The 20,527-nt window shown below is 43.8% G+C and overlaps 1 protein-coding gene and 1 pseudogene across 1 annotated transcript; both read right to left on the reverse strand.

Annotated features, from left to right (window-relative positions):
• Positions 1-5,056: 5,056 nt before the first annotated feature.
• On the reverse strand, positions 5,057-14,780 carry LOC117015202 (sodium/potassium-transporting ATPase subunit alpha-4-like). Its single transcript, XM_033093690.1, is given in 11 exon segments — positions 5,057-5,223; positions 5,369-5,479; positions 5,482-5,557; positions 8,471-8,493; positions 8,496-8,594; positions 8,784-8,900; positions 9,131-9,214; positions 9,217-9,328; positions 10,751-11,019; positions 14,187-14,311; positions 14,570-14,780. Coding segments are annotated over 11 exon segments (1,254 nt in total). The 5' UTR covers positions 14,668-14,780; the 3' UTR covers positions 5,057-5,083.
• LOC117015496 (uncharacterized) lies at positions 7,487-7,587 on the reverse strand (annotated as a pseudogene).
• Positions 14,781-20,527: the final 5,747 nt, after the last annotated feature.

Here is a 20,527-nt window from a genome sequence, read left to right on the forward strand (position 1 = left end):
ACTTAGTTCTCTTTCTGGAGCTTGTTGTGTTCTTTTATTTGGGACATGTTTCTTTGTCTCCCCATTTTGGCTGCCTCCCTGTGTTTATTTTCTAAAGTATTAGTAGGACTGCTATGTCTTCTGGCCTTAGTAGAGTGCCCTTATGTAGTAGGTGTGCTGTGGGGTTCAGTGGTGCAGTCTTTCTGGTCACCTGAACCACAAACTCCAGGTGTGTCCCTTGTGTGGGTTGTGTGTGCACTACTGTTGTAGTTGAGCCTTGGTTGATAATTGCACATCAATGGGAGGGACTGACCCTTGGGCTCACTTGTGAAGGCTCACTGGTTGTTCCTTGACTACAGTGGAAGAGTTGTGCAGGGGCTGACCCTACAGAGCAGGATTCTGCCTCAGCAGAGCTCTGGCGCCTGCCCCATCTGCCTGTTGGGTGTGTAGTACTTGGACGAATCTGGGTGATGCTCCAGTTTATTTTGAAGCTGGCCATTGGGGGCACCAGCTCCAGGATCACCCTGGAGGGGATCTGCTGTAGGTCAAGTTCAGACACAGCCCGTGTACCACCCAGGGCCACCCGGCAGGAGCCACAAAGAAATCTGCAGATGGCTGCTGCCATGTTGTGCTTGGAAGTGCCTTGAGAGGCCAAGCCACAAATAAGGACCAGCTGCCATTAGTGCTGCACTTAGGGCTACTCAGCCAGAGATATAGAACATGCTCAAGCCAGATACCGCTTGTCTGGGTTCCACAAACATTGAGAGACCCTAGGAAAGTCTGCAGCTTGAGCCAAGGCAAGTGGTCTGTGTAAAAAAGCCATTGGAAGCAGCCTGGGTGTGCCCAAAAGTTGGGTAGGGCCAGCTCTTGTATGGCCAGGATGTGGTGAACAAACAGCAGAGACTCAGATGTGGCAGTCATCTGTGTCCGCACACCAGAAGGGTGAGGGCTCAGCAAAGAACAATGGTCTCCACCAGCTCTCCCATCCAAAAGAAAGCCACCTCTTCAGCCCCATCCCAAGCCAGACAATCAGTCCCTCCCTTTTCCCCCCACCCCGCCCCGTATGTCCCTGCTGCCTCTCCAGCCACTGCCCTAGCGTGGAGCTCTGAGAGAGTGATTCCGTTGGTGGGTAAATCCATGCTTAGTCCCTTTAAGAGGAGCGCCTGGGAGTGTAGCCACACTCAGTCTCACTGAGTCATGATCTGCTGGTTTTCACAACTAGAAATTATGGAGACTTCTCTCCCTGACACTGGAACCCTGGGCTGGGATGGGGCTAGGACCTCTCACTCCTCTGGGAGGTGGGGGGACCCCCCACAGCTGAAATATCCCTCTGTGTCTTTAATGATCACACACGGGTGTGGACCAGCCTGTTCCACGTCTCTGCCCTTCCTACCAGTCTGGAGGTGGCTTCTTTGCACGTCCTTAGTTGAAAGGCTTCAGTTCAGCATTGATTTTAGGCAATTCTATATAATGGTTGTTTTGTAGATTAGTTGTAATTTTGATGTGTGTGTGAGAGAAGGTAAGCACAACGTGTACCTGCTGTGCCATCTTGATTATTATCCCAGCCACCCTATGTTTGATTGGAGCTTTTAATCCATTTACATTTAAAGTAATTTTTGATAGATATGTAGCTATTGCTATTTTATTATTTATATTTTTGCTTTCTTCTTCTTCTTCTTCTTCTTCTTCTTCTTCTTCTTCTCTTCTTCTTCTTCTTCTTCTTCTGCTTCTTCCTCTTCTTCTTCTTCCTCGTCTTCTTCTTCTTCTTCTTCTTCTTCTTCTTCTTCTTCTTCTTTCTTCTTCTTCTTCTTCTTCTCTTCCTCCTCCTCCTCCTCCTCCAACTCCTCCTCCTCCTCCTCCAAGTCCTCCTCCTCCTCCTCCTTTTTTTCCTCCTCCTTTTTCCTCAAGAAGTCCCTCTAACATTTCCTGTAATACTGGTTTGTTGGTGGTGATGAACGCCTGTAGCTTTTACTTGTCTGGGAATCTCTTATCTGTCCTTCGATTCTAAATGACAGCTTTACTGGGTAGGGCAATCTGTTTGTAGGTCCTTGCTTTTCATCACTTTGAATATTTCATGCCAATCCCTTCTGGCCCACAAAGATTCTGTGAGAAATCAGCTGACAATTTTATGGGAGCTCTCTTGTAGGTAGGTAACTGCTTTTCTCTTGCTGCATTTTAGATTCTCTCTTTGTCTTTAACATTTGTCATTTTAATTATGATATGTCTTAGTGTGGGTCTGTTGGGTTCATCTTGTTTGGGACTCTGTGCTTCCTGGGCTTGAGTCTCTATTTCCTTTGCAAAGTTAGGGAAGTTTCCATCATTACTTCTTCAAACAGGTTTTCAATTCCTTGTGCTCTCTCTTCTCCTTTTGGTACCCCTATGGTATGAATGTTGGTGTTGTCCCAGAGGCCCCTTCAACTATCTTCATTTTTTTGGTATTCTTTTTTCTTTTTGCTGTTCTGATTGGGTATTTTCTGCTACCTTAGCTTTTAAATCACTGATTCAAGCCTCTGCTTCATCTAATCTGTTGATTCCCTCTAATATGTTCTTTTTACAAGTATTGTATTCTTCATTTATGACTGGTTCTTTTTCATATTTTCTATCTCCATTTTTATGTTTCCTATCTTTGTTGCAGTTCTTGTTAAGATCATTGAGCATCCTTATAAACAGTGTTTTGAACTCTGCATCTGCTAGATTGCTTGTCTCCATTTTGTTTAGTTCTTTTTCTGGAGCTTTGTTCTGTTCTTTCATTTGGGAATGTTTCTTTGTCTCCCCATTTGGCTGCCTCTCTGTGTTGTCTCTATGTATTAGGTAGAGCTGCTATGTCTCCTGGTCTTAGTAGAGTGGTCTAATGTAGTAAGTGTCCTGTGTAACCCAGTGGTATAGTCTCCCTGGTCAGCTGAGCTGAGTCCTCCAGGGGTGTCCCTTGTGTGGGTTTTGTGTGCTCTCCTATTGTAGGTTAGCCTTGGTTACTATTTGCACATCAGTGGAAGAGATTGACCCTCCGGCTGATTTGTTGTGAGGACTGGCTGTGACTACAGTGGAGGAGCTGTTGTGGCAGGGGCTGACTCTATGGAACAGGATTCGCTTTAGCAGGGCTTTATTGCCTGCCCAGTTTCCCTTTGGGTGTGTCATCTTCTGAGGTGGCCGGGTGGTGCCCTGGCTAGATCCAAAACCGGCCACTGGGTGTGTTGGCCCTGGGGCTTTCTGGGAGAGGCCCTGCCACAGGCAAAGTTCAGCTGCAGCCTGTGCCCTACCCTGGACTACCTGGCATGAGCCACAAAGCAATCTGCAAATGGCCGCCACCCACGCTGGCCTCAGAGATGCCTTGAGACCCCTAGCCTCAAACCAAGGCTGGCTGCTGTCGATGCTGGGTTTGGGGCTGCTCAGCAAGAGGTACGGGGCATGCTGAGGTCAGATGCTGCTTATTTGGGGTTTGTGAAACTTTGAAAAATTTTAGGAAAATCTGCAGTATGAGCCAAGGCAGGCTGTCTGTATGGAAAAGCCACTGGAAGCAGCTTGGGTGGGCCTGCAAGTTGGGGTGGGGTGGCCAGGGTCTCAGGGAATCCCTAGGATGGGGGAACAGTGTTAACTAGGTTGATGACCTCTCAGATATGGTAGCCAGTGTGTCTGCACACTGAGAGGAAGGATGGCTCAACAAAGAAATAATAGATTCTGCTAGCACTTCTGTCTGGAGAAAGCTGCCCTTTCATTGCTTACTCTCAAGTCAGGCAATTTGGTTCTGTCCTATATGTCTCTTTCAGGCTGCTGCCCCAAAGCTGGATCCCAGAGCTAGTCAGTCTGCCAGTAAGTCCAGGCATGAGCACTTTAAGAGCAATGCCTGGGATTCCAACTGCCCTCACTCAACCATAATCTCCACTGATTTTCATAGCCAGGAGCTATAGGGTCTTCTCTTCCTGGCACTGGAACTCTGGGTGATGGAGCCCAGGTTGGGGCTGGGACCCTTGCTCCTCAGTAGGTACCTCCACAGCTGAGATATCTCTTACAATTTTAACTGCCTCATGTGGCATGGTACCAGCTCATTTTGAGTCTCCATTTCTTCTACCAGTCTTGGGGTGGCTACTTCTGCATGTCCTTAGTTGTAAGACTTCTGTGCAGCGAGACTTAAGGTGATTCTCAGTGATGGTTGTTCTGTAGTTTAGTTGTAATTTTATGTGGTTGTGAGAGGAGGCAAGCACAGCATTTTCCTCCTCTGTCATCTTGACTGGATATCTCTGTTATGCTCATTCTAATAGTCCATTTCAAAGCTTGGAAAATTTAAATAAAAACCCTTCTTCACTTATCTCCCACAATATGATATCGTAGCTACAGAACCATGGTGGGGGAATATCAGGATACCTTGGTTATTCTATGTAGATGTGTTTATAATAATGCTATCTCTGCAAAGGAGTGTATCACCACAAATATCTTGTATTAACAATAATCAGGGAATTCACTCAGAATAATTTCCTATGTCCATTCCTTGGCTGCCACTCTAGTAACAATCATTGAAATTAGTGTGTCCAGGCTACTCCCAGACAAACTGTCAATAGTCAAAGGACTAAGATAAAACCAGCTCTAACAGATAGCATCTCATTCTCCTTAAATACCTCCAATAACACACCCCTGTTGTAAACCTGCCCTCCCCTAGTCTAGGATCCAGCATATCAGGTACAAGCAGGGAAGTTATCAATATCACATGCACATTAGTTTGAGAAGCACTGTCCTAGGGTGCTGGTTCTCAAACTTCTCTGCACAATGGAAACTCTATGGAAATTTTAAAAAATAAGATGCCTGGGTCTTACCCTGAGAGCTTCTAATGTAAATGGATCTGGGGTGTGGCCTAGGCATCAGATTTTTAAAGTTTACTTGGTGATTCTAATGTTCAATGCAAGACAGGCATCTAACTATAGAGGAAACTTACTATTAGGTTATCTCTTAAGATTAAAAATCCTAAGCTGAAGGAAAGAGAAATCAATTAAACCAAGATTATTAAGAACCAACTCTATGCAGGCTTTCTACTATTGCTCCAATGTGTGACAGGTGGGTCTTCTGGGTGGTAAAGGTTTACCTTAATCCCTACACTGCAACACTTGCCACAGCATCAGGCACTGCAGCTCGGGGAGGGTCCCATCCTGGATATGAGCCCCAAAAAACAAAGGTCATTCATGGGGAAATTGATTTCTTCTGTATTAAATTTGAATCCCTTGGAGAAAGTGTTAGGTAGATTCAAGAAGCAGAACCCTGAAGAGAGACATAAAAGGGGACTAATAGTAATTTAGCTATCTATATCCCTATCCCACTCACCCCAACATCCTCAATTTTTCACCACACCAATTATAACCACTTGATGCCATTCTTACAAAGTCTTCTCCCGCAGTCTCCTCACCTAGCACATGTTCCCCCAGACCTCCCAGTTCCAAGTAGGCATATTGGAAGGCTTCTTTTATTTCATTGTCCATTGGGTACTCCTGCCCATTCAGAAGGTAACTAGAGCAAACTCCAAGATCCTTTCAGGAGCCCCCTTCATCATCAGCACATGAGCCTGGGAGCTGTCTTCCCGAAGGTGGATGGACATCTAGGGAGAGGAGAAAAAGCATTGGTGGAACAAGAGAGAGAGCAGGGTCAGGGGCTAAAAAGCAAGAGAAAGTTTTTTGAGGGTAAAGAGATAGGCAACCTTTTCATACCCCTCCATTTCCTTTGTCCTCTGACCCTAATGCTGTTCTGTCTCTCTAGTCAAATGGGCCCATGGTCAGCTCACCCTCCTCCTTTCCAGGAACCTACTAGCCTGGTGTTATTTGTACAATGAATCTCTTATTTTCTTAGCCCTATTGGCAATAGCAGGTGCATTCACTTTTCCTGCTTCCTCTATACCCGCATGGCTAGAGAATAGAAGTGGTGGGGCAGGAAAAGACAGCAGAGTGGGCTGGAGAGAAAGCTTAAAGCCCAAAGACTTGTGTTCTAGGGCCAGCAGGAATGCTTTATGACCTCAGGTCAATCTGTTTGACCTCTAAAACCTTAGTGCCTTTGATTAAAACGTGAATGATTCTGCGGTGCCTACTTCATTGTTTTTATGAGAGATGTTGTTGTAAAAAATACTTTTAAAACGGTAAAGCACAATTTAAAAATATGTTAGTCATTCTAGTCCCTTTCCTCTCTCTACTAAAGGTGCAAGACGAGTTGGATGGTGCAGGCAGGGGGTCACAAGTGGAGGGTCAGGGTCAGTGTGGCTGGGGTGGAGGTGGGAAGGACATATTCATGAAGGGAACCTGAGGAGGACAACACAAAAGGAGGAGAGAAAAATAAGGTCCACTTTGGTTTTGCATTTTCCATTGACCTTTGATCTGTGAAAAGGAATTATCTGTGGATCCTCTTCTGATCCACAGGAAATTCCTCCTATATAGCCTGTTAGGTAACAAAATCAGCGCATTGAAAGGAAATGAGATGGTGGCCAGACTGCACTGCTCAAAAGATAAGCAAGGTGAGAAATCTGTGTGTAAAACTTGGTTAAAAACATTCCACTAGAAACTTTCAAAAAAATGTTTAGTTATATTCAAAATATGCTTAAGGAGTTAAGAGGAAAAGCCTTAACTCGTTTAAGCAGAAAGCTGTAAAAGTTTTTAAAGCTTAATATTCTGAGTGCTTAATACATATTTGTTGACTACTGGAGATTATTAGAGATGACACAAGACCTACATAAACTAGTAACTTGGTCACAGAAAAATCACATCTTGATAGAAAATCACAGATAAAAATATGGGAGAAATTTGGAAATAACAGAACAGAGAACCTTCTTCCTTTTCATCTCAGAGAAGGATAGAAACCAAGCTCTGCAAATGACCAGCAGACTAAGAACTCCTTTGCAGACCGGAGCCTCTAACCACCCTACTAGCAAGCTAGTTAAGGCAGTTGTCTGTAGAGAGTGAAAGTAGATAGAGGGATTTTTTTGCGTAGTCCCCAAGCAAGCCCTGCAAGAGCCCGGTGGCTGGTGGGTTGGCCGAGCACATTGAGTTCACCATGGAGGAAGATTTTGCTGTTTGAACTTGATATTCAATAGCTCAGAAAAGGCACTAATGTGGTCATTCTAGGGAAAGTTGCTATTTTGTTGGACATCCTAACAAATGCCATGGCTGTTTTGCTTTTATTTAAATCATGTAGAGGAAAAAGGTACCTAATTATTTGTGGTCAAGGCTTTAATTGGACCCTGCCTAGCAGAAAATTCCTGTCTGATTAGTGAGGTCACTAAACAAGAGGTCAAAAAAAGTGGAAATAAGTTTGGGTCTGGGAGACCTATCTTATTACACTGACTAAAAGCCAGTTGAGGCAAAAAACTGTGGATCTATTTCTTTAACTCTTACTTGTCCAGTGTTCAATGTGACAATATAGGTAATTGGGTTTTAAAAATCTATATAATTTTGTTATTTTATTACTATTCTTTTTAGTTACAAATATTTTTTCGTGTGATGAAACCTTTTAAGATCTACCCTCATAAGCAACTTTCAAACATAAAAATGTGGAATGATTCACAAATTAGTGTGTTACCCGGGTGTCATGCTAATCTTTGCTGCATCCTTCCAATTTTAGTAGATGTGCTGCAAACGTGAGCACCACTGCATGTTTTTTAAGACCCCAAAACAAAACAGACTTTTGGGAGTCCTATTTTCTCTCCATTACCCACATCTGAATGTCTGACCTTTACAACAGTGCATGAACTTGGAGAATCCCATTCCCCTGAGTAAATCACAATTGTCCCATAGAATTCAGACCTTACCTGGTACAGTTCCAGTCATGGCAATGCTGCCGCTCCCTACTTTTCACCATAACTCCTCTCTTCAAAGTGTGCCAGGGTTCTCATGTGGGAGAGAAATACTGTGTTTCCTGTCTTTGTCATGGATTTTATTGTTAGTGACACCAGTGTCCCTCACTCAACAGTTTTCCTTCCCTTGCCATTCCTCTCTGGTTAACAAACAAAATGCTCCTGGGAAATGAACTTCAGAAACATACTGGAGACTCTTGACCTGATGGCAGCTGCTAGAATTGCAGGCATGGAATGAAAACAAATATTTGATAACTAATGAAATAGGTATGTCTGGGAAGTGTCTTATAAATCCAACCTTATTCCTCAGCAGATAATCTTGCAGTAGCCACAAAGATGCCTCCTAACAGCTGCAGGGACTATAACATGACTTTCACCAACCAGCCTTAAGAGAGTGTTTTATGACTTGCTGTCTCCACAAATGTGGCATAACCTCAAGTTCTGTTTAGAACTGAAGCCTCTCCCTTTATCACCTACCTGCTCCTTTCTGCACCTATTTGTCACTATCTCTTGAGATGAACTATCTTTTGAGATGAACCTTCCTCCTAGTGAGGATGCTAGTTATCCACTGTCTATGCTACTGCTCAGAGGTGAGGTTGAAGACAAAGGCAAAGCTCTCATTTCCCCAAATGATGAGCCCCACCAATCATTCTCCTATCTTTGTCGGTTCTGTACCTGGTATTTGTTGGTAAAATTAAGGGAATCTCTGCCACCTTGGGGCTTTTCTCTGTCGTGTCCTTCACAGAACTGTAGGACTGCTCAATGAACTTGAGGAGGGCTGACTCAGAAGCATCCCCTGCTGTTCCCGCTGCCAGGATGGGGTTGTGTATATAAGCCTGAGGGCCTCGGCATCTGGGCTTGCCCGTGGGACAGGAGAGGGGCAGAGTGGGGAGGGGTGATTGGGAAATCACTGAGCACCAGGAAAGAGGTTTTTTGGGAGAGGGCGGGTTATACCCTAAACACTGAAGTACCCTCTACCCTCTTAGGCCTGACACCTTAGCTATGGGAAGGATCTCCAGATTAGCCTTAAAGTCAGCCCTGTTGCAGAGTCCAGCGATTCGGACCCGGATAAACCAGGTATCAGAGCCCTTGGCAAATGTATTCCCTAGAGAGAAAGAACAGACTGTGAGCAGAGGAGAGGAGAGTTTAAAGCAGGGAGTTATTCCCATCCTGTTCTGCACCCCAAAACTTCACAGAGACATCTCCTTTCCTTCATACTTCCCTTCTCTCATTCACTTTCCAGCTGTCTTCTGTTTGAACTCACCATTCCCTCTCAGCTCACTCATCACATCCCCCAAATCCTTTTAGTCTTGGCCCACCAATACCCCTTTTCACCAATCTGTTCTTTGCTGGTGTCGGCCTCATAGGTGGTCTTATCGAACCACAAGTGTGCGACGGTCATGTGGTTCTGGGTGAGGGGCCTGTCTTGTCAGAGCAGATGGTAGAGGTGGAGCCCAGTGTCTCTACCGCCTCCAGGTTCTTCACCAGGCAGTTCTTCCTGGCCATGCGTTTGGCTGCCAGTGTCAGACACACCTAAGGCCATGAAGAGGGCAAAGAATAAGTGGAGAGAAGATATTGGCTACTCATACCACTGTGTTTTGGATATCTGATTTTTTAAAAAAATTTTGTACTAATTTCCCTTTTGTTCCGACGTAGAGTTTCAAAACCAGAGTGTATTACTTTACCAGGGTATAATAGATAATGATTTTCTTATTGTCCCAGGAATATTCCACGCCCCCATGATCCTGTCATCTTTTTCATCAGCCTCTTTCATTCAAATCAGGCCACACCTCTTTCTCAAGTCCAATCTTTCCAGAGACCACATTGACTTTTATTATAGTATAAGATTCTGTATGTGGAGGAGGGGTTGTATAATACCAATAGTTTTAAATAATGCAGAGAATGACCAAATTGAGAAGGAATATTGCAGCACTGAAGATGACTTGCAGAATCAGTTAAACCAGAAGATTTTTGTTGACCATAAATTATATTGACCATAAATTCAATAAAAGTCAAGTGTGTGACAAGATTGTTTCAAAAGCTAATGAATTCTTAGGCTGAGGGTATGTAAGCGCAGAATTACATAATCATGGGGTTATGGTTTATTTACATAACATCACTAGTTCTGATGTTTTTGTGCTAGTCCAACCACAACCTAAGTATTATTCTCATTCCTGTTTTAGGAAGGGTATTGGTAAACTAGAGCATACTCCAAACAGGTGATCAGCAAGACAAAGGACTTGAAGACTGTCATATGGTGAGGGGGAAAGGGATTATTTTAATTCCTACCTGGAGAGTTTGAGGGGACCTAATGGCTACTGTCAAAAAATCTAAAGGGTGGTTTGTAGAAGAGAGAGAATTGACTTATTTTGTGTTTCCTCAGATGGAAAAACTGGGACCAAACATGGAATCAATTTCTGCTCAACACGATGCAATTGAACTAGAGCAACACAACAATGAAATGAGCTGAGACAAAAAGGGGTCGTCCTCTTATGACTAAAAACAATCATCATCTCCCATTAACTTTGTATAGGATAGTTAGCATTGGTTGAAAGGCTTGAATTTATATGGGCTTTTATGAGTCCTTCCCAATAAGAGTCTATGATTCTAAATTAATCTTCCTCTATAAACTGATGAATAAATTGTGGCCTGGAGGTAAGTGATTTGGCCAAGTTCATTGGCCAGTACACCCAGGACTGGAACTCATCCTGGAGAGTTATAATCTAATGCTTTCTGGATTGCAACTAACTTCCTTTCTTATTGAGAAGAAAGAGAAGGCACTAGAAAATATGGGTGGAGGAAGTCAATGTAATTTGGGAACTAAACAATTTGACATCTGTATACACGTCAGGAGTACTCTGCTCTTGAGCGATTCAACAATGAAAAAGATACTAGTGATTTCATTTCCTTGGAGTGATTTGTTTTCCAAGACCACCCTCCATCTTGGCTATTCACAGTGACAGTGGCCAGCAGCCCCTCAGGCACATTGGCTACAATGATGCCAATAAGGAAAATGACAGCCTCCAGCCAGCTGTAGCCCAAGATAATGAAGAGCCCAAAGAAAATGACACCAAGGAAGATGGCCACCAAGGTTATAAGATGGATGAAGTGTTCGATCTCTATAGCAATGGGGGTCTTGCCAGTTTCCAGGCCTGATGTCAAGGTGGCAATGCGGCCCATCATTGTGGAGTCTCCCTTGGCAATTACGATGCTCCTGGCTGTTCCTGCAGATGAAGGGGGAAGTCTGAGTTGGGTAGGCTATTCTGCTTGTTTTCTACAAAGACAAAGCTGCCAGTAGTAAAAAACAAGGTGGAAACTCAAGGCTCTCTGAGAGGTCATTATGTTCTATTCCCCTCATATTTAGTTTATACAAGGGTCTTCTAGTCTGAAAAATCTCTGAAGAGATTTCATAGTTCTCCAGAGATACCCAGTTTTATTGCATGATTACCTTCACTGTCAAGGTCTTCATTGCACTTGATCTAAATATCTTCTATTGTCTCTATATTTTTTATTTTGCCTTCAGCAGCTGAAACTTTCTAGATTCCCAGGAATAGTGGTTACCCATTTGCTAGAGTCCTATGTTCCAACATCCCCCTATATTCTAACCCATTGGTTCTCAATCAGGGACAGTTTGCCCCCCAGGAAACATTAAGCAATGTCTGGAGACATTTTTGGTTGTCACAACTGTGTAGGAGGAGGTTGCTACTGACATCTAATGGGTAGAGGGTAAGGAGGCTGTTAACCATCCTGCCATCCTCAGAACAGCCCTCCTCTCCCCCTACAGTGAAGAGTTATCCTGCCCAAAATGTCAATAGTGTTGAGGTGAGAAACCATGCCCTGCCTTGAACCCCCTCCCTGCTTTGATGACTGGAGCCACTGTGACCCCTGCTGGGTAGCATAGGCCATCACAGCTGGACTTCTGTGCTCTTCCCTCCACCAGCATTGACCTGAAGGGGCACTGGGAACTGGGACATCACGTTTGGCTCTGCACACACATGATGCAGACCACTCACCTACATGGCTTGAAATGAGGGGCCTGGCAATGTTCTTTGCTCAGAGTAATTCTTCCTGCTTTACCATAATTGCTGAAATTCCTACCATTAAAGTCACAGCCAGAATCATCCAGAAAAGCAACATATTGTAGAAATAGCACTTATTTTAGAATCCGAAAGACATAGGGCTGAAAGTTCAACTTTCCCAACTTTCTAGCTATTTGCCCTGGGGCAAGTTACTTAAACACTCTGAGACTCAGGTTTCCCCCTCTTTAAAACGGGCTGAAAACACCTACAAAGCTATGAGGAATAAATGTTTTTAAAAGAGCCTAGAAGAGAGTTGAGTACATAGTAGGCACTCAAATATTAGTTTCTTTCTTTTCTTCATTTAGATGAATTTAGGGTCTCTAGAAGGACACATACAAAACCATATGTGTAATTTGTAGGAGTGAGCTCTAATCTGGCAGTTCCAATAAACATTGTAACACCAATCTCCAAGGTCACCTTCATCTAGATGAGTCTGACAACAGAGTCCTGGCTCAGATACCAGAAAGGTCAGGTCAATGTTAGGTGGAGGTTCTAGAAAGCTTCCCAACATGAGGCACTCTACAGATGAGCTTCAAACTGGTTGTCAGAGGCATTCATTGAGCCTTGTGAAAGGAAGCTACTAAAATAATTGAGAGGTGCTGAAAGGTTTTTATATTTTTTGGGGGGAGAGTACAGTGTGGTGTCACCTGTATCTATTTCACTTGTATCTATAGACTATTCCATGGTTTAGTCTAGTTCTTCACTTTCATCCTTCTGCTATGGTTTCCCCATGCTTGGAGAGATGGGATTTAATGACTAGTCCCAATGTGTCTAGAGACAGGGTGGGATGATGGCAACTTTGGGGAAGGTTAAGAAGGCCAAGCCTCCCATATCCTAGGCCAGACTGATTCCCTCATAACCTTTTAGATAGTGTCAGAGAAATAGCTTTGGACCCCCCCATGAAGATGCATGAGAACACAAAGAGAGATATTTGTATCAGCAGTCCTGTCAAAATCCACAGAGATGAAAGCAGGGAGGCAAGGTTCTAGGATAAAGATTAAAGTTATGCTACTAGTTTGCAGATTGCACAGAAATCCCTCACTTTAAAAGTCACCCTCTTGGCCACATCTTGGATCCCTCTAGTCTCCTATTAAAGCCTCCTCCATTGTAGCAAGATCCTTGTTTCTCAGATGGAATGCAACCATCCACTTTTCCCCTTATCTGCAGCATATACTTTGCTGGTGAAAACCCTACTTTGGAAGGACAAATTTGAGCAAATTTCTTTCTAAAAAACACTAATAGAAATCTAATGTTTTTGGAGAAAGCTTGCTAGCTTGCATATTTCTGTCCTGTCCAATCAAAAATTTTTTAAATTTTATTTAATGTATATTTTATTTTCTAGTTGGATTCTTCTTCAGTCTTAATGTCACTCTTATCCTTTAAGGTAATTCCAAATTATCTAATTTTACTACCAGAGTGGTCATTAGAAAGCTTTGTTCCACAGGAGGGTCTGTGGAAAGAGCATGGGCTTTGGAGACAAACCTACGTTAGAATTCTTGATCCTCTTCTTTTCTGTTGAGATATGCTCTTGGATACTGCATTTAAGTTCTTTGAACCTTAGTTTTCCATGTGTAAAATAGGGATAATATATGTTGTATAGTGTTGTGAGAATCAGAGCTATCTGTAGCACTTGACACATACTAGGCATTCAATTTAAATTGAGCTATTTTTAGATGCCCAAACATTTATTCTTAAGTATGAACAATGGTTTTAATGTGTGTTCCAGAGATCTTGCAGATCCCCTTAAGGAGAAAGGATGAAGAAGTTGACATAATGATATTGAGTCCATTGTTATCACTTTGGCCAGAACTGCCTCCCAGTTCAAGGATGTCTTAGATACCAGGAACAAACCCAAAGTGTGAATGACACCTCTGGGAACTCAAATTTCCAGTGCCTGCGCTTTCTTTTGGAATAGTGAGGAGAAGATAGGGCTTGCCTCAGGAGAAGAATAATTTTCAGGGCTGAATATTTTTCTTCCCTTCTGTGCTATTTTCAGCTCATATAGCATAGTCCATTGACTAGCTAGAATAATAATAACTAACAATTATAGGGCACTTACAATGTGTTAGGCCTTGTGCTAAGCATTTTATGTGTATTATTGCTTTAATCTACATAAAAATCTGAACGGTGACGACTTTTAGTATCATCATTGTGTAATTGTGAAAATGATGGCTTTGACCTTTTACTAAAGGTCATACAGCTTATGAATGATGGAGAGCCTAGACTATTTACCACTGTTACCTACCCTACTACCTTTAGAAATCTTTCAATCTCTGCTTTTGAATCTAGGCTATTTATGATGCGATATTCACCTTCCACACAGTTGGTGGAGAAGAAGCAGATGTTTTGGGTCTCCAGAGAGTTCTCATGGGTGAAATCAGGGGAACGGGTTTGGGGCTCTGACTCTCCAGTCAAGCATGAGTTGTCCACCTGGCATGGGAGGCAGGATGGGTCGTAAAGTGAGCAGGGGAAAAAAAGATTCATTTGTAAAGATGGCACATCTTTATCTGCCACCAACATCTTCATTATTTACATGCAGAGAGAAGCATAAATTTGCACACCAGCACCTTATTGTCTCTAATTTCAAATTTGCACTTGTAACTTCTCAAGGTTCTGAATAAAATCATACATTCCTTCACTGGGCCAAGGTCACCACAGTACCTTAAAGGCCATGCTTGGCTCTCTCATCTTATATCCTTGTGTAGAGATGAGCCGGATGTCAGCAGGGATTCGGTCTCCACCCTTCACTTCTACCAGGTCTCCCACCACCACATTTTGTAGATTGATCTGCATCTTCTCTCCTCCACGAATTACCAGAGAGGAACCCAAGTCTTTTGCCAAAACCCTCCTCCCAAGCCCTTTGATACAACGATTTCTCAAGACATCTGTTGCAGCACTGACGAATAAGATAAATAATTGGATAGTCAGTGGGCGGCCTGTTGGCCCAGTTGGTTAGAGCGCAGGGCTTATAACACCAAGGTCTCCGGTTCGATTCCCACATGGGCCAGTGAGCTGCACCCTCCACAACTAGATTGAAAACAACGACTTGACTTGGAGCTGTTGGTTCCTGGAAACACACACTGTTCCCCAATATTCCCTAATAAAGATTTAAAAAAAAGAATTAAAAAAAATAAAGAAATTCTAGAGCTAAGACGAACTTACATTTTGAGGCCTTGTATTTAAGGTTTTTATTTGTGGTCATTGTATTAGTGGTTACAGTAGTACCGTGTTTCCCTGAAAATAAGACCTAGCCAGACCATCAGCTCTAATGCATCCTTTGGAGCAAAAATTAATATCAGACCCGGTCTTATATTATATTATGTTAGAAAAGACCGGGTCTTATATTATAGTAAAATAAGACCAGGTCTTATATTAATTTTTACGCCAAAAGATGCATTAGAGCTGATGGTCCGGCTAGGTCTTATTTTCGGGGAAACAGGGTAGTAATAGTAATAGTAGTAATATATGATTTTACTCTTAACCCAATGGTCCTCAATGTGGTCTGGCAAGCCATGGGGTCTCAAGACTTTTTAAGGGGGTTCACAAGTTCATACAATTTTCATAATAATACTAAATTATTGTTTGCCTTTTTCACTCTTATTCTCTTGAGTGTACAGTGGAATTTTCCAAAGCCCACATGACACATTATATCGCAATAGATTTAATACTGAAAATATATGAGAATCCAGCTGTCTTCTACTAAAAAGCTAGACATTAAAGAGGTTTGCAAAAATGTTAAATGCCATTAAAGTTTTTGTTTTGAAAAACAAATTATTTGTCATAAAATATATTATTTATACTACTGTATGATGGGCTTACTCTTTTTTTTAAGATTAATTAGGAAATATTTTTTAATTTCTCAATTTTAATTTTTGTATTGTAATTATAGATGATGTAACTCACATAAGCAAAACTCTTTGGAATCCTTGATAGTTAATTATTGTAAAAGAGTCCTAGGGACAAAGGTGTGAGAAGCACTGCCCTAAACTATTCTTATTCTCTTACCTAGTTCTGAGCTTTCTTTGGGATAGTTCCCATTATCATCTTTTTCTAAGTGTGTGGCCTGTGAAACTTGATTGGGCAGCGGTTAAGGGTAAGAACATTGGTTAGGGGCTTTTGTCCTGGTAGCCTCAAAGTTAGGACGGGGACCCTCTCTCTGCCTCCCTCAGGGACTTCCTTCACTCACCTTTGCCAGGTCCACAGAATACTTGGTGCTCAGCTGTTCCAAAGTTAATTTGTGATCGTTCTGAGGGGACAGCAGAGTCATTGAAGGAGAGGTGGTGATCCCTGATCATTTTTAGGGGAGGGGGAGAAACACTTGGGGAAAGAGGGATGGCTCTGGCCTATGGGTAAGATGTTAAAAGTCTGAGGGTTAAGGAGTGTTTTCAGAGGGCAATATGTCAGCATCCATTTTGGTGTTCTCACCATGACTACTTCCTTCTTAAGGTCCTCCATATCTATCTTCTTTTTTTCCTTCTTCATTTTTCTTTTTGGTCCCCTTCTACAGTTTGGGCTTGGATTCCACTTATGTGGAGTCACCATTCCCTTTTTCTCCCCAAGTCCCATAACTGTCCCTGGATATAGCTGATCTAGCTCAACCAGTGGGAAGAAAGCAGAGTGAGGGGGAATAAAGGAGCAGAAAGGAAGGAGGCGGAGAGCAGGTGGCTGAGGGTGTGAAGAGGGGAGGGGATGGGGCAATGAGAAGAATAAAGTGGTGGGGAGAAAAAAGGGGGCAGAGAGAAAGTGGAAGGAATGGAGGAGTCAGACAGTGAAGATTTGAAGGAAAAGGGAGTGAGGGAAGAAAGGACTGAGGGAGACAACTGAGAGAGGAGTGCAGAGGCCAGAGGGAGGAGAAGTGAGAGAAAGAGCCTGAGAGGAGAAAAGGGTGAAGCAGGAAGAGGTGGGAAGAGGAAGTGTCAGGAACAGGGAGGGAGGGGTGAGAAGGGCCTGGGGCTGGAGAGAGTTACCAGAAGGCCAAAGAGTGAGGAGATGGAGTTGAGGAAATGAAGGTGAGGGCCTGGGGGAACAAGAGATGGAGGATAACTATGTGCCTAAGTGATGAAGATGCCACAGGGTGCTGAGCAAATGGGAGTGAAGGGGCCAGCTGGGTTTCAGGGCATGCTGGAAGCCTTCAGCCCCAGGACCTGTGGTTCACTGTGGCAACGCCCAGGTCTGCCATCACAAAGGCCTCATGAAAGTTCTAACCAAGAACCTGGAAGTCTCAGTCTCTGGGTATGAGGATGATATGAGCCAGTTCTACCACAAAGAGAATTTCAGTCTGAGGGTGAAACTAGAACAAAGTCCCAGCTTGGTACTTAGAGGTACCTTAGATAGCTGAGAAAGAAAGAAAGAAGGAAGGAAGGAAGGAAGGCAGGAAGGCAGGAAGGAAGGAAGGAAGGCAGGAAGGAAGGCAGGAAGGCAGGAAGGAAGGAAGGAAGGAAGGAAGGAAGGAAGGCAGGAAGGCAGGTACTCTGTGTGTGAGCATGCTTTTATTGAGGCACACTTTACCAACATTGATTTTGAGCTTTAGTTTTAGGAGATCAGATAGCAGAATACATCAGATCTTGGACTTATGAATCAATCCTGAGTCTGAATCCTGGCTCCTCTGCTTACCAGCTGTTTGGCTTTGGGCAAGTTATTTAACCTCTCTGTGCCTCTTTCCTCATCTGTAGAGGGGTCACCATCTACCCTTCATGATGTCAAGAGCAAGGATTAAAGCGAGGTGCTCTATGTAAAGTACAATGTCTGATATGAGGTATGGCAATCAAATCCGCGAACTTGCCACCGTGAGCTTACGTTGCCAGCACTGTACAAACAGCTTGGTAAGGTTTCATAACCTTGGTATATCAGTGTCTCAAAGCTGTGTTCATGTCGATATGTGACAGTATCTCGCTGAGTGGCGTTCATTATTGTTGTTGCCTATTTTTGTGTGCCATCGTGAGAATGTCTGAGCTTGAATTACTGCAATAAGCAAACATTAAATTTCTTGTTAAACTTGGCAAGCGTGGAAGTGAAATCAGGGACATGTTAGTCTAAGTTTATGGGGATAATACCATGAAGAAAATAACAGTGTACAAATGGATTAAACGTTTTTCTGAGGGGAGAGAATGCGTCACTGATGAAGAGAGGTCAGGGTGGCCAGTAACGAGCAGAACTGGCGAAAACATTGCAAAACTTCGTCGAATTTTGCATCAGAATTGTTGGCTGACTGTGAGAAGCACAGTAGACCAAGTAAACATCGATAAAGAAACAGGAAAATCTTTTTTTTTTTTTTTTTAGTTTCAGATGTACAAAGCAACATAATAGTTAGACATTTAAACCCCTCATAAGGTGATAACCTACCCCTCAAGCTACTACCCCTCTGACATCTTATACATCTGTTACAATATGTGGGGACAGAGCCCCAGAAAGCAGTTTCCAGGCTCTCAGCCTCATGTGGAAAGGTGCTGGCTCAGGTAGTAAATGGCCATCAGCTGTGGCTGGTTGGCCGTCAGCTGTAACCATTGAGCCATTGGCCACTAATATAACTGCCGCGGCTACGGAGGGAAGTCGAGGAGAGAGGAGGAGACTGAAGGAGAGTGGAGGAGAGTCGGTCGGTTGGCAGCAAAGCGGACAGCAGGTCGCACGTCGGGTAAACCCAGCGAGACCATAGTGGTATGACTTCCCTACCTATGGCTCCGTGGGTGTTCCTTTTTGGCCTAGCCATATCCTGCGTTCTTGTGTGGGGAGCGGGACCAGAGACCCCTCATGAGACCCTGCCTGACACCCTGCATGACACTTGGCGTAGTTGGCAGGATCCCCCGCAGGCCGCCCTGCATGACACAATATCACTGACCATCTTCCCTATGTTGTACTACACATCCCGTGTCTATATAAACCTATATATTTAGTTATAGTTGACATTCAATATTTTTTCCCCTTCTTCCACTTCCCCACCCCACTCCAGTTTAAGCCATTTTTTCTCAGGTGTAGGACAGTTTCCTGGCCCATGCTGGTATTATGAGCCTTGCGCTTCGCCCACCTCATCCCCAGCTGAGGCAGTCGGTCGCCACTCAGCGGTCGGCCACTCACAGCAGCTCTCAATGGCTGCTGGCCACTCATGATGGCTGCCGGCCACTCATGCTGGCTGCCAGCCATCCTGGCAGCACACGGTAGCTCGCAGCAGCCCATGGCAGCAAACAGCAGTCTGGGATAGCCCACTGCAGCTCATGCTGACCTCCAGCTGCTCACCACAGCCCAGCTCCCAGGAGAGCTGTTGTTCACAATCTTAGCTGTAGATGGTGCAACTCATAGGCCCATGTTTGAATCGAATTGGTAACCTCAGCGTTAGGAGCCCAGCGCTCCAACCACCTGGGCCACTGATGTTCAATATTATTCAATTTCAGCTTCAGGTGTATAGCGCATTGGACACAGTTTATGAAGTGATCCCCCTGATAAGTCCAGAGACCAGCAGGCACTTTACATGATCATTACAGTATCATTGATTATATTCCCCATACTGTATTAACTGCCAATTTGTATTTCTTCATACCTTCACCTTTTTCACCCTGCCCCCAACCTCATTCCCATGTATCACCCTGATAGATCTAGTACCTATCTGGCACCATATCTAGTTATTACAATATAATTGACTGTATTCCTTATGCTATACTCTACATCCCCATGACTATTGTGTACAACCCATTTGTACTTCTTAATCCCTTCCCCTTTCACTCATCCTTAACCCCCCTCCCATCTTAAAGAAATCCCTCTAAGATTCCTTGTAAAACTGGTTTGGTGGTGATGAACTCCTTCAGCTTTTTCTTGTCTGGGAAGCTCCTTATCTGTCCTTCAATTCTAAATGATAGCTTTGCTGGGTAGAGTAATCTTGGTTGTATGTCGTTGCTTTTCATCACTTGAAATATTTCCTGCTACTCCCTTTGTGGGGACAGAGCCCCAAAAAGCAGTTTCCAGGCTCTCGGCCTCACATAGAAAGGTGCTGGCTCAGGTAGTAAATGGCCATCGACTGTGATCAAATGGCCATCAGCTGTGGCTAGCTGGCCATCAGCTGTAACCAGTGAGCCATTAGCCATGAATATAACTGCTGTGGCTGGGCTAGCAAAAAAAGGGGGGAGCTAGCAAGAAGATGGTGGCTGAGCCTGCAAGCGGCGCAGTGAGGGTTGAGAATTGTGTTGCTCCTGTTTCCTGTTTCTCCAACCCAGCCGCCAGCGAGAATATAGTGGTATGACTCCCCTACTTATGACTCCGTGGGTGTTCCTTTTTGGCCTCACCATGTCCTGCATTCTTATGTGGGGAGCGGGACCAGAGACCCCACAGACCCCGCCTGACACCCCGCACGACACCCTTCTTGCCTGCAATGTTTCTGTTGAGAAATCAGCTGCCAGTCTTATGGGGGCTCCCTTATAGGTATCTAACTGCTTTTCTCTTGCTGCTTTTAAGATTCTCTGTCTTTAACCTTTGGCATTTCAATTATGATGTGTCTTGGTGTTGGCCTCTTTGGGTTTATCTTGTTTGGGACTCTCTGTGCTTCCTAGGCTTGTATTCCTTCATCAGATTAGGGAAGTTTTCTATCATTATTTCTTCAAATAGGTTTTCAATTCCTTGCACGTTCCTTTGTCCTTCTGGTACCCCTATAAAGTGAATGTTGGTACAC

Source organism: Rhinolophus ferrumequinum, chromosome 22, assembly GCF_004115265.2.
Source record: "Rhinolophus ferrumequinum isolate MPI-CBG mRhiFer1 chromosome 22, mRhiFer1_v1.p, whole genome shotgun sequence".
In the NCBI taxonomy this organism is placed as follows: Eukaryota; Metazoa; Chordata; class Mammalia; order Chiroptera; family Rhinolophidae; genus Rhinolophus; species Rhinolophus ferrumequinum.